Source organism: Meles meles, chromosome 7, assembly GCF_922984935.1.
Source record: "Meles meles chromosome 7, mMelMel3.1 paternal haplotype, whole genome shotgun sequence".
NCBI lineage: Eukaryota > Metazoa > Chordata > Mammalia > Carnivora > Mustelidae > Meles > Meles meles.
Genome location: NC_060072.1, coordinates 150,194,708 through 150,210,353, shown reverse-complemented (window position 1 = coordinate 150,210,353; position 15,646 = coordinate 150,194,708). Strand labels below are relative to the sequence as shown.

The window sequence follows — 15,646 nt, the reverse complement described above, 5'->3', positions numbered from 1 at the left end:
AGTTTATGATAGTTTTCCAGTTTTGTTACTAATACCGGGTTTGCTTTCATGCAAGGAGTGTCTGCACTTTCGGAATCTAAAATCAAGTTGTCTGGGAGGGACACCTGGGCTCCGGCGGCTGAGCATCTGCTCTTAGCTCAGCTCAGGTCATGACCCCGGGGCCGTGAGATGGAGTCCGGTGTTGGGTTCCAGGCTCAGCACAGACTCCGCCTGAGATCACGTCTCCTCCTCCTCCCGCTGCTCCTCCCCCCGCACATGCACACTCTCTCAAGTACGTAATTTAATTAAATAAGGTTTTTGTGTCCAGTTTTATGTTCAACTGTAATGAATTTTCCTTGGGCCTGTTGAAGGTCTGTTTTGGGTTTTAGGACAAATTTAACTGGATTTGCCTTGTTAGTCAGATCTGTGTGAATACCTCGTTCTGTCCGCTGGGTGTTCTTGTGGACAGAGAGAAGTGAAGTCTCATAACTCTATTCCTGTCAGAATGTCCTTTATTTTTACAGTCTTTGCTTTCTAACAACCTGTGCCCTGTGTGTCTTCATTTTTTATTATTTTTTAAGATTTTATTTATTTATCTGAGAGAGAGAGATCACAGGTAGGCAGAGAGGCAGACAGAGAGAGAGGGGGAAGCAGGCTCCCTGCGGAGCTGAGAGCCCCATGTGGGGCTCGATCCCAGGACCCCGGGATCACGACCGGAGCCGAAGGCAGAGGCTTCAACCACGGAGCCCCCAGGCGCCCAGTTTTGGTGTTTTATGTTTCAACACATAATGTTTTTTTAAAAGTTTTTTCAGATAATTTAGAACATTTATACTTTGGTTCTGAGGGTTACCTTCCTGAATGTGGGCGGAATACTCCATTCTTGAGGTCTTTTCTGTTGGCTCTCTCCCGTGAACCACGAGGATGTTTGGACCCGTTCACCTTGGCCCACATCCCCGCCCCAAGGCCCAGGCGGGACTTGATGACACCCACTAGCCCTGACTTCCTACGGAGACTCGAGCCCCACCAGTGACCCGCCTTCCCCCTCAGGCTGCCCGTCAAGCGTCTGGGTCTCTCCCTGGCCTGGCGGCCGTGCTCACAGGTCAGTTGGTCAAGGCCGTCGGCTGCTCACCTTGGTGCCCTCCTCCTCGTGAGCCCTCTGGCTGCCTGCGTTGACAGGTGGCACACGTGAGCTCATCGGCAGGGAGCGGTTGTCTGCCATGCACGGGTGTCCCTCCGTCCTCAGCTGGGTTCACTGTTTGTTGAAATGTGTCCTTTGAACTTGGAAGGTGACTCCATGAGGAGTACTTGCATTCTCGAAGTGATTTGTCGTGAAGGCTTTGATACCGAAATGACAGACGGACCTCGTAGGCCTCGCCCCACAGCTCGTACATGCACACGCACGGCCGTCGGGGCAGGCGGCGGCTGGCCCGGCTCACCTTCTGTGCCTCGTGTGCATGTCCGGAGCCTCCTGGTCGAGATGGGAGGAGCGGGAGGATGGCGGCGGGCCAGCATGTAACACCGTCCTTCCTTCAGAGAAGAGCTGTGCAGCGGGTACGCCCTCACGGTAGCGCCAGCGCCTAGAGCACGAGGGAGCCCGCAGCAGCCGTCTCTGTGCTCCAGAGTGCGTCTGAGATGCATTCCTTAAAATTCAGTGAAATGCCTTGTGACTGTAAATCAGGGATTCTGCTAGTGATCCAATCCAAAGTATATTTCACGGAAAACCACATTTTGTCTTACTGACCCGAACATATATTCTTGTTTCTTTATGTGTCCGCAACCGCTCCTAATTCTTAAACATTCTTTAATGTCATGTCCTGAGTTTTGGGTTAGAGTGGTTTATATTCTGAAGTCTTGTGGCTAGAGATGATAAAATTCTGAATTTAGACTTTGCAGAGCGAAAGTTAGTGACAGTCGCTGAGGAGCCCAGAGCTACGTGGGATGTTAGACTAAAATATGTTAAGTGATTTCTGTTTGCTTGTTAAGGACTATTTTGAACAATTACTCCTCTAAATATACAAATAGGATGGAGGTTTAAAATAGCATGATAATAAAAGACTTAAATGTCCAAGACTTTGTTTCTTCTGTAGGGCCCTCAGAAGCACAACTTGTAACAAAGGAGAAATAAATCACCCTAATTACTTGTTTGTTTTCGAGTCCTAAGGGGTTTTTAATTTGTTTTCCCTCTGCACTCAGGTACATGTCTCGAGTCCACGGTATGCACCCAAAAGAGACCACGCGTCAGCTGAGCCTGGCTGTGAAAGACGGTCTCATTGTCGAAACCTTAACAGTAGGCTGCAAAGGCTCAAAAGCTGGTATTGAGCAGGAAGGATACTGGTTGCCAGGAGATGAGATCGTAAGTATATTTTATCGGATAAATTTGGAGATGCCGACTTGACATCTTGGAACATTATTTAACTACAACCCATAGTAATTCATTTCTAGAAGTTTCATAGTATTTTACTTCAGTATTTCTTACGAACAGGAAGGGCTTACATGGGCAGGATGGATAATTTCCTCCCTTGTTAGGAGGAAATTCACTTCTACAAAGAGCCTCCTTTCTCTGTCCAGGTTCCCTTGAATCTGAAAAATAAAGCAGAGTCCCCTTTTACTGTACGCGTACAGCGGTCTTCGTGTTTTCTTCAGGAAACATTAGTGCGGACATGCAGGATAGTCTCGATGCCGTGTAGACAGAGTGAACAGGAAGTTGTCCTCCCGGGCTGATGGCATCTGCGCCCAGGGGCACCTCTCCGTGGGACTTGGGCGGGAGTTACGGCTCCGTGGGCAGTCTCCTCATGGACCGTGACCAGAACCGGTTTGCTGGCGCTGCGGCAGAAGTCAGGAAAGACAAAGCTCATTTTCTTTATATTTTGCCTAGTTCTTACTTTGACTCCCCTTCTGAGCAAGGACATTCCAGTCTTCTCTTTTACGTGGAGCCTTGGGCACATAGAGAAGTGCATTGTTTCTTACGTAAGCATCGGTTTCAGGTGTAAGAGTTTTATATTTCTACCTTTATTGGCCTTTGATTTTTCTAATACCTTGATTAGAAAAGTCTTAGTTTTTGCTAAGGCACATCATTTAAAGATGATAGGTTTCAAATATAACAGATACTTTTTCAAAGTTTCTAAAAGGAATTGATTTAGTAGGAAGGTGTTTTGAGAGTGTTTATCGTGACTTCTCCAATACCATAAAAATGACACAAAATCTTAAACTGGTTCTTTGTGGGAACGTTCCCCAAGAATTGTGAGTTGTCGGGGTCTACAGCGCATGTGGCCCCGGACGCGCTTGCTGTCTGGTCCTAGAGCAGCAGCCCGACCGCACAGTTTCTGGGGGCGGCTGGTCTCAGTGTTAGAGAAGCGGTTCAGTTGTCACACTGTGTCAGTTTGGTCTCTGCCTTCCAAGTTGTAGGAAAGAAAACTCACACTTTCCACAAATAGAAAATGTGGAAGAAAACAGTGTTTACTTTCCTTGGTATCATTTGATCTGTGCACTTGAAGTGCTCTTGAAAACGCAAGCAAGAATGTTTCTCTCGTAATGATTTCTTTGTTCACGTCCTCTCAGAATGGTAGAGCTCTGTTACCTGTAAAGACACTCTGGGGACCAAGTCCCAATAATTACAACGTGAGGTGATCTAACCCTGTCCCCACCAGATGCCGATAAGCTTATTACATACTGAACATAACCACGTAATAGAAAATGTCTAATCCCAGACACTTGGAAAGTCTGTACTATGGAAATTTCTGAGGTCTCCATGTAATCAACCAAGAGTAAGCGCAGCTTGACGGGCAGGATTTTGGTTGGTACCGCGCGTACGTTTTCCAGGCAAGAGGTTTTACTTCCTGCTGCTTAGGGTTCTGCCTCCCTGTGAGCTTTCTTCCTCTTCAAGAGGGAGTTTGGCTCCCACCGAGCAGCTAATGGGCTGTCCTGCGTTCATGGCCACATTAGACTCTGTGTCGGACATATTCATAGTGTCATCCCTTTTCTCTTTTTTCAAGATAAAAATTTCAAACAACCAGTGGCAGGTTCTATTCATTCTGGTTGGTTCTTGACAAACATTTCCTATACCAAGTATGCACGTTTCAAGTGCAGCTGGGGGTGTGAAAATTGGGCCTAGTTTATAAAACAAGCAGGTACGAAACATGCAGAGGCAGTGTAGCGTAGCGGAAGGCGGTCAGGTCTTACATGTGAGCGCAGAGGGTTCCCATCCCAGCCCATGCGTTTATTTTGCTCTGTGACCTTGAGGACATTTCTTAACCTCTGACCCTCATTCTTTATCTATAATAGGAGCATATGAATATGTGTTTCATTTGATTATTTTAAGGTTTAAGTGAGATTATGTATATAAAGCGTATAACCATATACTCAAAGCAAGTTTTGGCCAGCAAATAAGTGTGCTTGAGAAACGTCCCTATGTAGTGTAGCAAAAACACATTCTTAATAACCACACAAACAAAAATTGTCATCAGGGTCTTTTTACTGCTAACCCCGTCTCTTCCAACCCAAGGACACGCGCGCAGACGTTTCCCCAGGCGCTGGCACAGTTGGAGGGCCAGCTGTGCAGAGACGAGGCCGCGTGCGATTCCCAGAGCCCTGACGGGGCTAGCCCAGGCCCCCAGCGCGGTCAGGCTGCCGTGTTCACACACGAGTCCCCTAGAAGGACACGAAGCTCACGTGTGGCTGGCACGCGGGCCGCTGCGTACCTGCACAACTCGGGAAGGTGCGCTCAGCCCCACCGCCAGCAGCACGCGCGGCAGCTGCGTCTCCTCAGGGAAGCCAGCGCCAGGGGAGGGCCCCGCTCTGACGCGCACGGAGGTGTTCGTGGCCCGGTGTTGGAGCCTGGGCCCTCCTTCGTACCTCCCCGCCTGTACGTCCGCTTCTCTGAACCTCGAGGGCTTAAATTGAAAGATGTGTTATTCATCTTGTTGACTGGTGACTTTCTGACTCACTGTCAAGAGAAGTCAAGCAGATACCTACGGCTCTGGGAAGGAAAGGCATAAGAGTTTTTACTTTTAAACCTCCGATTGGAAGTTAAAGGATTCTTTTTTTTTTTTTTTAATATTTATTTATTTGTGAGAGAGCAGGGGAGGGGCAGGCAGAGGGAGAGGGAGAAGCAGGCTCCCCACTGAGCAGGGAGCCCGACATGGGGCTCCGTAACAGGACCCTGGGATCAGGACCTGAGCCGAAGGCAGACACTTAATGACTGAGCCCCCCAGGCGTCCTGAAGTTAAAATATTCTTTACTCAGGAAGTTTTGTCATTTGAAAAATGAGTGGTAAAGCTCTTTTTTAATCTCTGAAAGTAGGAGCTACAGCTCAGAGGTGGGGAAAGCGGATTTCCCTGGGCGAGTCCCCGCAGCACATGCCTGAGATCCCTTGTGTTAGCCCAGAGCTTGAGCTTGTCTTCACTGCCATTGTGCGGGGAAGGGGATGGTGGTCCCATGCCGCTCCCCTGCCCCTCAGCGGAGAGCCCGTTGGGGTCCCATTTGTACTCCACCTTGGCTGTCTTTTCTCTGACACAGTGGAAAGATACGCATATCTTAGACATTATTTTTTTGAAACCCGGCAATCACGTAATAAATGCGTAATGCTAACAGTAAGTCCGGAAATAATTATGTATAATCTGTCGAAGAGGAAGCCTGTGTAAGTCAAAGACTGGCCTTTGTGCTGAGGCTCCTTCTGCCAGACTGGAATGAGTTCCGTCCCGGTGGTGCTTCACCGGGAGAAACTGACACAAAGCAGGCAGTAGATAAGCATCGTCCTGGGGATACTTTAAGAATGTCCATTTGAGAAAGCAGAAGGAAGACCACAAGTATTCAAAATGAGCCACTCTCAATTTTTTTTAACGGTTTGCTGAAGCATTAGTCGGCAAAGCAGCAAAGTTGTCTGCAGCAGCCAATTTTAAAATGACAACCAGGTTCGAAAATGAACCTGGGAGACGCTCCTGGAGATTTTGCACAGTTCTCGTCCAGGCCTGTGTGTCATGATACTCGTTCGGAGGATCCAAGGAATTCTGCTAGAGGCTGTTCTCAGAGCTTTCAGAATTATCTGAGCCGAGGCCAAGAGACCCAGACACAGAGTGAAAGCTTGTCCTACCTCACTGTTGAGCGTTTCCCTACATCAAGGCTTTTTTCTTCTGATTTTCAAGCGGTGCCGCAGTTCTCCTCGTTGGCTCCATCATCTGCTCCTGCTGGAGAAATATGCGTGAAATATGCTACTTCAGTCCGTGTGTGGTCTTCGCATCTTGAGAAACCTACATCTTGGGCAGAATGTTAGCATTTGCTGGTCCGAATTTGGCATTTAGTAGCTCCCTTTGCAGTAAACACGTTAATTGCTCAGACTTCAACGTTTAGCGCAGGAGGCGCTCGCTAGAGATTAGGAAGGTCTTCTGGAAGAATGCGGTGCCATCTCGCAGGGCAGGTAGCCTCAAGCTAGGGATGGCGTGCAAATAAAACAGCAAGTATGCGTTTTGATGCTGAGGTAGTTGTAACGCTGTCTGTTTGCATGACTTCCCGCTTCCTTCATGGTTCCTGGTGCAGAGCTGTGACTCGGCCCCATCGTTTGATCTCACACTGAGCGATTTGGTTACCAGTGTCGAGGTTGACTCCAAGCCGCATGACCATGACATGCCCTGTGAAACCATGCGGCTCACTCACCTCCCAGATCTGGACTCGAGTCTCGTTCCTTCTTTCCCATTACTGCTATTTCAAGATCAGTGTGTTTGTAGGGCAGCTGCCCCAGGACCCCGGCACTGTCACTTGGAGCCCTTGGCCAGTTTTCTGCCGCTGCCTCACGTGCGCGCGGGAGCTCAGGTCCCAGCTGCCAGGCCTGTTTCAGTCCCGGGCTGGGCCTGCCGATAAGTAGGGCCTCACGCTGCTTTCAAAGGAGGCCTGGGGGAAAGGCAGAATTCTTTATTTTCTGCTATTTCCCATGTATTTAAGGTCTTAATGCTTTAAAGAAGCATAGTTAATGAAAATCCACATTTTGTGGTTTCTTTGAAGGGATCCTGTGTTCTCCTGGGGATACACGGAATTTGGTCCTAATTTGCAAAAGGGCAAGATAGACACTTTCCCGTCATTCTGTTTCTCCACGTTCAGAATGACCAGTCTGAAAGCAGCGGTGGCTTACAAAGTTCCAGGAATTTGTTACGTTCTCATCCTCTAGATACGAGAGGGTCGCATCTGTGTCTTTTCCTTCGGAAGTGACACCGTTACACAGCCATGGCAAGAAGTGTTCTCTTGATTTGCTCTTGAAAATGTATGAGAGAAGCTGCTGAACTCAGGCAGCTTGACTGTCTCAGCCCGCTTCGTAAATACAAGTATTGAACTGGAAGTGTTTAAATTTAGATCTTTGTATTTTTGTGGTTTAGTTGTCATAAATTAATCATATGTTTTAGGTACCCTGAGTGTAAAACTTCAAGCTCATTGGATACCATTGATGTTTCTTAAGTGAAATCTATTTTATTACATTTACGCTACAGTGCAGAATGTGCAGAATTGTGCAGAACTACACATTTCTTCCAAAGATCCATTACGTGTCTCAGATGCAAAGATACACAAAATCACTTATTTACAAAGTGAAGTATTAAGTGTCTGTGATTATTAATGAACTAGAAACCAATTTAACTACGGTTCTATGTGTATTTAAACTCTAACGTACCTAGAGGTTATTCTTGATTTGGTAAAGAATTTCCATTCTCTCCAGTAGAGCATTTTGGGTCATGCTATCCTGTTATACTCCGTTTAGCTTTGAATGACTGGTTTTGTGTGTGTGTGTTTCCTTTTCCCTCCTGTCTCAATTCTAGGTCTCCAAGCAGTGTTATAACAGCTTTATTTTTAATACATAATCTTAAAATGACTGGATATTTTTATCCAGTTTAAAATGGATGTTTTTGGATATAAAATGGATATTTTTATCCATTTTAATCACCAGATTCTTAGCTCTCGATGATTAACTAATTTTGTATTGTACCTGTATTAAATGCCACATCAAACACATATTTGATAAAGTGAGATTTATCTCATTACATGTAAGTAGGGAATGATTTTAAATAGTAGAATCTCTTTTGAATGTCCTGAGTATGTATCATAGTTCGGGAGGCCTGGCTGTAGCCACAGCTCTCCCAGCGGGCCCTCAGCCAGCGATGTGTCTTGCTCTCTCTAGCTTGCAGAAATACCGTGTCAGCTGTCATCAGGAACTTGAAGTCCTGAGAAAGAAACTCGCATGCGTTTAGTTATGTGACTTGTCCTTAAGTTGGTTCTGTACTCCAGCGGGAGGTCTCAGGACCCAGCTAGCATTTACTGAGCATAGCAACTCATTTCATCCTTACAACAACCCAATAAATGAGGCACTACTATTTTTTTTCATTTTACAGAGGGAACAGGATACCCAGAGAGGCTAAGATTGTGCCCCAGATCACAGAGCCCAGGAAGGCCGTAGCCGGGATTTGAGCCAGTGTAGCTCCAGGGTCGTAAGCAAACGCTGTCCGTGGTGACAGATGGAGGTCAGCAGGCTGTTTCTAGGTGGTGGACTATTTCCTCCTGGGTTCTGAAGACAGCCTGTGTGAGCCTCACACCACGGTCAAGTACTGAGCTTCCCTTGTTCACATTCATGACTCCCAAGTTTTTTTAAAAAATCTAGCCTCAAACCACTTTCAGATCGAAAGGACTTACATTCATAGTCTTGTGCAAATTTCTAATGGCACCGAATTTCAGTAAAACATTTTCGTAACATCACTGTAGGTTTTATGGTACATGAATTCTCTCTGAATTTTCTCTTTGTCCGTTTGTAGCTTTTGTGTTAGTGTCTAAGCTTTCTCTTAAATTAGGGATGACCCATGAGTTTGCATGCCGTTGTCTTTTCACTGATGATTAGCACAGTCATAGATAATGAGTTGATATCATCGACAAAGTCATGTAAGTTGGGTAACAAATGATAGTTTGTGTACAAAATCCCTTTAACTGTGGATTTCCTGATAATGAGCAAGGTTGTAGTAGAGAGACCAAGACTATTTTGTTTTATTTTGAAAGGCCTACAGTACGCAGCCTTTCTCCAGGACAGCAGCCCCACACAAGGTGAACTAATTTTGCACTATGTTATTTTACTTTTTAATTCTGCCTTTTTGGGGTAGACATTTCCATCTTTTTCTGGCTCTCTTAGTTTATTCTTGCTAGAATTACTCATTAAAATCAAACCGTCTCTACGTTGCTTCTAGTCTTGTGTTTTATGCCAGTAGGTTTGCGTTTTTAAACCCTTCTGGACGTGTTGGACGTGTTTCCCACACTGTCCTGCCGACCGGGCTCTGTCTGGAGTAGTGGCAGACATCTGTTGACATCCAGTGAAAATGCACACGCAGCCCTTGACACACATGAGTCTTTCTGAATCCTGTGTCAGTGGACTGTGTCTGCTGGAAGACAGCGGTAGGCAGCTCTGCCTGTAACAAACACCGTGCGTCATGCATACCCGTAACAACGTTCCCTGGACTCAAAGTTAGTGACTTGTGAACGTGACTTCTGCATGTTACATGTGAGCAGCAGCTGCCGTCCGTAAAAGAGTGAGCGGCACTCACACGGCGGCCACGTCAGCAGGTGTCCACACGTGTCTCTCCTTGTCCTCGACTGGAGTTTCACATTCATTCCCACAGTGGTAAGAAACTAGGTCTAGCGTTGCACGCTCTGGCCCAGAGAGATCCACTTTCCTCTCTGTGTCCTGCTGGGATGGGAAGGGGCGGGTGGGAAGAAGGCAGGAGGCACTCGGGAGACCTGAGCTGTGAGCCTTGTCTTGATGAGCCGAGTTCCCGTTTTGAGAATTACAGTTAGGTGAATTAACGTAAAAAAAGATCCAAATGATGAAGGATGGCGGTTTCTGTTGTTCATAATGAGTCCAATATAAGCCATTGAAATCCTTTAAGATGTTTCTGAACAGCTTTGAAGAAAATATTCTGAAAGACTTTGTTTCAGACTGGGAAAGAGTTCTGTTCATTAAAAATAGACCAAAGCACGTTATCCTTACTGAGCCCTATAAAATCAACGATTTATGAGACAAAACTTGTAACAGCTGAATTGCAGCTTCCCGCCTGAGCCCTGTGAGGTGGGTGCCCCCAGTGACCACTGTCACGGCCCGGCGCCCACATGCACGTGTTGTGTCCAGCTCCCTGTGCTCTTTCTTCTGCCGTGCGCATATTAGGGTCCAATGTCAAATCAATATCTTACCATTTTTTCTAAGTAGTATGACTGAAATCCCTTCACCAAAGTAAGTTTGCAGCCAGTCTGCACCAAGTAACCAGAAATGGTCATGCTTTTTGATTACTTTGGTTGGTAAAGACCACTTTTTCTAATAAAAAGCGAACAAAATTTACATTTTTGCAGAATTTGGTAATATACTCTAGCCATGACTCTGAATACGGGTAAGAAGACACGAACCTGGGAACTTTCTCGCTTGAAGGAGTGGCCTCGTGAGGTCAAGCAGGGATAGGTGCCGGAGGAGACCTTGTTCCCTAGACAAGCCCCACGCTGAAGCCTGCGTGTTGGGGAAGTGACTGGCCTGAGAGGAAACCAGAAAGTTGCCCAACCCCAGAAGCAAACCATAGGCAACGATTTATGAGAAGAAAAATGATGGCGGAACATAAGCCTGGAACTTCAGGGTCCCCCTTGAAAGTGGCCTGGATTGTACTACGTGTGGGCTCGACCCTGACTCCTTTATTAACCACATCGACAGAGGAAGGTCGAGTTAATCCCTCACTCTTAACACAGGTATTTTGTTAAAAGCTAAGAGTGATATTTCTGAGGAATCAATTAATGAATTAGTGCTAAACGAAGACAACTGTAATATCTTCCCGTTCTTAGTCTAGTGGCGTTGGCTGTTCACACACAAAGTGTAACAGAAAATGTAGGAGAGCACCTGCCGTTAACGCGCGTCATTTATGGGGATGATCCCACTAAGGGAAGAAGCCGTCTTTGTTTCTTTATGGTAATGTCCTTTGGAGAATGTGATTAAACCTTTAGTTTCACATTTTCAATTTATTTTTCCAAATTTAACAGACCCTGAAAATTTGACAACTGTCAGAACATGGACATTCTGATTAATGTTATTTTCAATAAAGCATCCAAACCATGGATGAGAAGATAAACTAGTGAGCATCACCATTTACTACTATCCTCTCTGTTCCCACAGTGTGCTAAGTACTTGCTGTATTTCGTTTAAAATGCAGAACAAAACAGAGGTTGGTTTATTTGAAATACTAAGCCGTAGGTGCTGGTTTGGGGTCTTCAGTTTATTGAAGAAATTATTCCATAGATGATATAAAAAAATGAAAGCTGATGTTAGAACTGGGATTGGCTCTGGACTTACTTCATGTGGGCTGGTTTTACTATGAGATCACTTAAAATATTCTGAATATTAATACTGTTTAGGAAAGAAATTTTAAGTTTATAAAAGCAAATTTCTAGGTATTTTTTCCCTCTTGTTTTAACACAGTAAATGTCTGAAATTGTTTTTAATGCCTAACTTCTGATGGACTTTAGTTTCAATTTTGTTCTTAGTCATTGCAGATATTGACAAAGTGTCATACGAAATTATTTTGTATTTTTTGTAGGACTGGGAAACAGAAAATCATGACTGGTATTGTTTTGAATGCCATTTGCCTGGAGAGGTGTTGATATGTGACCTGTGTTTTCGTGTGTATCATTCCAAGTGTTTGTCTGATGAGTTCAGGCTTAGAGACAGCAGTAGTCTCTGGCAGTGCCCAGTATGCAGGGTGAGTACCTACGAGCTTTCACGTGCTGGTCAGAGGGTTGGAATTCACTGATAATAGTGTGCAAGGTCCCCCAGGTGGGCGTGCCAGGTGAACGGATGACGGACTGGAGGGTGGGGGTTATCTGCCGAAATAATGGTAAATGAACACAGCACTGGTCAGTGCATACCCCAGAACACCTGACATATTCAGGGTACGGACTATAGAATGTTCCAGTCACATAAAAGTACACTTTCTTCCCTTCCGTGACACTTGCCTCCGGATTGTGTGGCTCCTGTCATGGCTGGCCTTTGGAAATCAAGGAATAGTCTCCCACATCAGATTCGGTTCAATCTGTCCTCTCCACTCAGCAATCACAGCCAGCAAAAGGCACGTTGTTGGAGACATGTTGTATCTACTTCCCATTTTATATCCATGTAATGTCGCCTTTATTTTTTGTCATATCATGGGTTAGTTTATTCCTTGCTTTGTGTTTTGTTTGGAGGGTGGAGGGATGGGACAGTTGTATGTAAAGCATTCTAATTACTTAAAGCGAAATGAAATAGTCTGGTAGGAAAAAAAGGGACTTTCCACAATTATTTTCATTCCTGTTATTTCCCTAGTGAAAGTAGACCTGGCTGTGCTTGTTGGTTGTAAAACGTGGTGTGTGTGCGTACAAGTGGTGTGTGATGCCTGCGTAGTACGTCGCATATGGCGTTGACGGTGATTAGTAAAAGGTTATTTTTTTGCGCCCGCTGTTGTTTTTGTATTTATAATTGCGATGATCCATATTTGGAACCATGCAAGTTGCCCAGATTACTCATGGGCTCAGTTTCTGAATATACTTTCTATTACTTGAGGTGAATATTGGTTTATAATATAAAAAAGTTGTATCTTAATAATTTTTCCCTTCTTCAGTGTTGGTCCTAACTTTCCTGCCAGCATAATGAGCTTCTAATATTATCTTAGTAACTTTGTATTTTCTTAGTGTACTTCACCTCACCAGCACCGCTCTACACACTCAGTAGGCATACAGGTGACCTTTAGGGTGGCATTATCAATAGGGTGTGTAATGATGATTCATAATCAGATGCCTAAATGCTAGGTCCTTGATGAATCCCCAAATCTGCATGTATCAGTATCAAGCCTCAAGCTGTAGACCACCTCTTCGACGTCTACAAGAATTTATGATGTCTCCATGAAATTAGTTTCATTGGGGGTGGGGGACCTGCATAAATACCCATACTTTATTTTTATGGATTTGGATTGTGCATTTAAAAAAGCAAATATTTGTTTTCTGGTAATAGTTAACACTTGAAGTAAGGTATTAATGTAACCTTAAGAACATAGCATTAAGGTAGTAAAAATGCAAAGAGGTGGTTGCTGATCAGATGGGAGGGACTCTGACCTTCCGAAAGTGCAGTTCCTGATGTCCAGGTGTCCTTGTGGCCACAGCTTTCACAGTACAGACTGAGCAAAAACACTGGGGTTTTTGAAGACGCATTAAACTTTGTTGTGGATATTTTATATTCCTGAGTGGAAATTGAACAGTTACACCTTTGAAGAAAACGTCTAAGGCTACTTGCGTAGGATTTCACGGCCAAGTTGTCACGTCCCATTTTCCACGTGTGTTTGCTCTACTTTGCAGGCCAGATGGTTTTTAAAAAAATTTCAGAGAGTTACTGGGCCACAGTAACTGGGCCAAACATGGGAGTTTGGTAGGCCCGGTTACTGGGCCCAACGTGGTGGCCACAGTGGAGCTCAGTGTACCCATCCGTCTTTCTTTCTGTCCCTTGGTCTTCCTTTCACCTTTGTCCATCTGTACTTGCCTACATTGTGAGAGGCTTGAACTTGAGGCAGGGATGCTGAGTCAGTAAACGCTCGTGACCCCACACTTGTTTCTTAGGCTGGAAGCCGCTCTGGGGAGGCTCAAAATGCCTGTGTTCGGGTTGGGGATGGGTGAGTTTCATTTTGAGCTTCAAAAGGCCTAAAGAAATAGTTATTTCTGTGTAGGATCTGTTGTTTTGTTACATTCAAGAAAAAGATACGTATTAACAGTTCTTTCCTGGGAGAAAGAGTCATATAACCTTGAAATTTTAAGGGGATTTTAAGTATCTTTAAGGGAAGGCTTGTGGTTGATTTGTTTTTTGAAACAGTGTCAAAACTTCAAATGAAACCATTTTTGTGATCTAATATGAAAGTAACCGAGCAGATTTAAATGTTCTTGCTCTTAGTGAATGGAGAGGGTCGAGACTGGGACGAAGAACACGGTTGCAGATGAGAGCATTACTCCCCAGGCTGCTCCGTTCGCGTTCAGAAAGAGCACAGATTAACTGGACACACTCGTGAGGAGTTTTGAAGAGAAGATGCCCAGTGCCAAATTCTAGTGCAGGCTGGAACAGTAGTTCCATCCATTACTACCTAAACTTGAATATTTCCAGTATCTTAGAGCGATCAGGAGATTTTTATTTCTATGCAGTCTGTCCCTGACAGCATTGAAAAGGTCACTGAGAATTGGTTTCGATTTAATGCATGTATCTGACCATTTCCAGATATTTTAAGAAGGCAATGATAGAAAGTTTTCTGTATTTAAAATAATTATATTAACATTCATAATAAATCTCAGGAATCTTACAGTCTTTTGAAATATCCTGCCTTTCTAGTCATTTAAATGTACAGACAGGGTAGATCGTTCTTGTAAAGTAGCCTCTGGATGTCACGTTAGCATTTTGCTTTGATAAAAATTCTAGTAACATTCTGTTTTACACTCTTACAGGGAACTCTCATTCATTAGGAAAAAAGGGAGGATTCAAAATTATTTTTTATAGTTACGTATAAAAATCCAAGTAACTTAGAGGAGGATAAAGAATAAATGACATTTCCAGAAGTACTAGGACACGGCAGGTGCATGTCCTCACAGACCTCTCTCCATGTGCGTGAGCACAAGCGTGTGTGCATGTGTCCGTCCGTTTGTCCCGAATCTGTGTCTTCACACACGACTTCACGTAACTGGTGTGTATCCAGCACTGTCCCTGAGCCATCGTTTATTCCCTACTGGGGCACATTTCCACCAGCCCCACGGTCCTGTCTGACCAGCAGTATCGCGCTGGGGTCTGCCTGTCGGGCCACGTCCTGCCGAGTCCAGAACCGTGCTAACGCTCCCACTCCTGGGAGCAGTCTTCTCGCTTTAATTTATTTCTGTACGCACATGAAGTTTGTATTTTGTTGTAGTCAAGTATATTTGAATTTTATATTCCCCAAATAGCCATGAATTTTTCATAACAAAAATGAGAAGATCATAACTTTTAAGTGAAAGTAGCTTTCAAGATTTTATTTGCCTAAAAGATACTGTCTTTAAAACACAGTATAGTCAATCGTGTTTTTTAAAAACAGAGACACTTAAAAATAACATGTATTTATGTAATTCTATTTGATCACCTTCACAGTAAATTTATTAAAGTGGAATTCATAAAGTTAAAGGATAAGCACATTTTAATTCATGATAAAATCACCAAATTGCCCTTGGGAGGATTATACCTGTTGACACCAACATGAAAGTGTTCTCCAGTGCCTGTCACCAGTGTGACAGGATACACACGGATGTCTCATTTCAGGATGGCTTCATTTTTATATAGTTGCCAAATCACAATGTCAGCTTATCCTCTGATGCGTTGGTCATGGACGGCAGGCCTGCGCGTGTGCACAAGTCTGTGTGCCTGTGTGTGTGCGTCGTGTGCACATGGATGTGGGACCAGGGGTTGTGCGTGTGTCTGGTGTGTGCACACGTGTGTACATGTGCACACACATGCCTGTGTGTGTGCGCTCCGTGCTCTATGGCTGTGCTTCTGCTGGGAACACCAGGATCATGTTTGGTAACTTGAATGCTCTGTAGCGTGTGAGCAGAGTAACGCGCTGTCGGGTCCCGGGGCCGCTGCTGAGGTCGC

General features: G+C 44.8%; 1 protein-coding gene across 7 annotated transcripts in view; it reads left to right on the top strand.

Moving 5' to 3' along the window:
• Positions 1-15,646, top strand: part of ZMYND11 (zinc finger MYND-type containing 11) — a 114,266-nt gene that overhangs the window by 66,642 nt on the left and 31,978 nt on the right. For 4 of the 7 annotated variants that reach the window (XM_046013437.1, XM_046013439.1, XM_046013436.1 and 1 more), the window contains exons 3-4: positions 2,173-2,332; positions 11,565-11,726. The exons of 1 other annotated variant lie outside the window; for it this stretch is intronic. In XM_046013437.1, the coding sequence (XP_045869393.1) occupies positions 2,173-2,332; positions 11,565-11,726 (322 nt within the window). The remainder of the gene's footprint in view (positions 1-2,172; positions 2,333-11,564; positions 11,727-15,646) is intronic. 2 more of the 7 variants (XM_046013441.1, XM_046013440.1) reach the window with 1 other exon arrangement.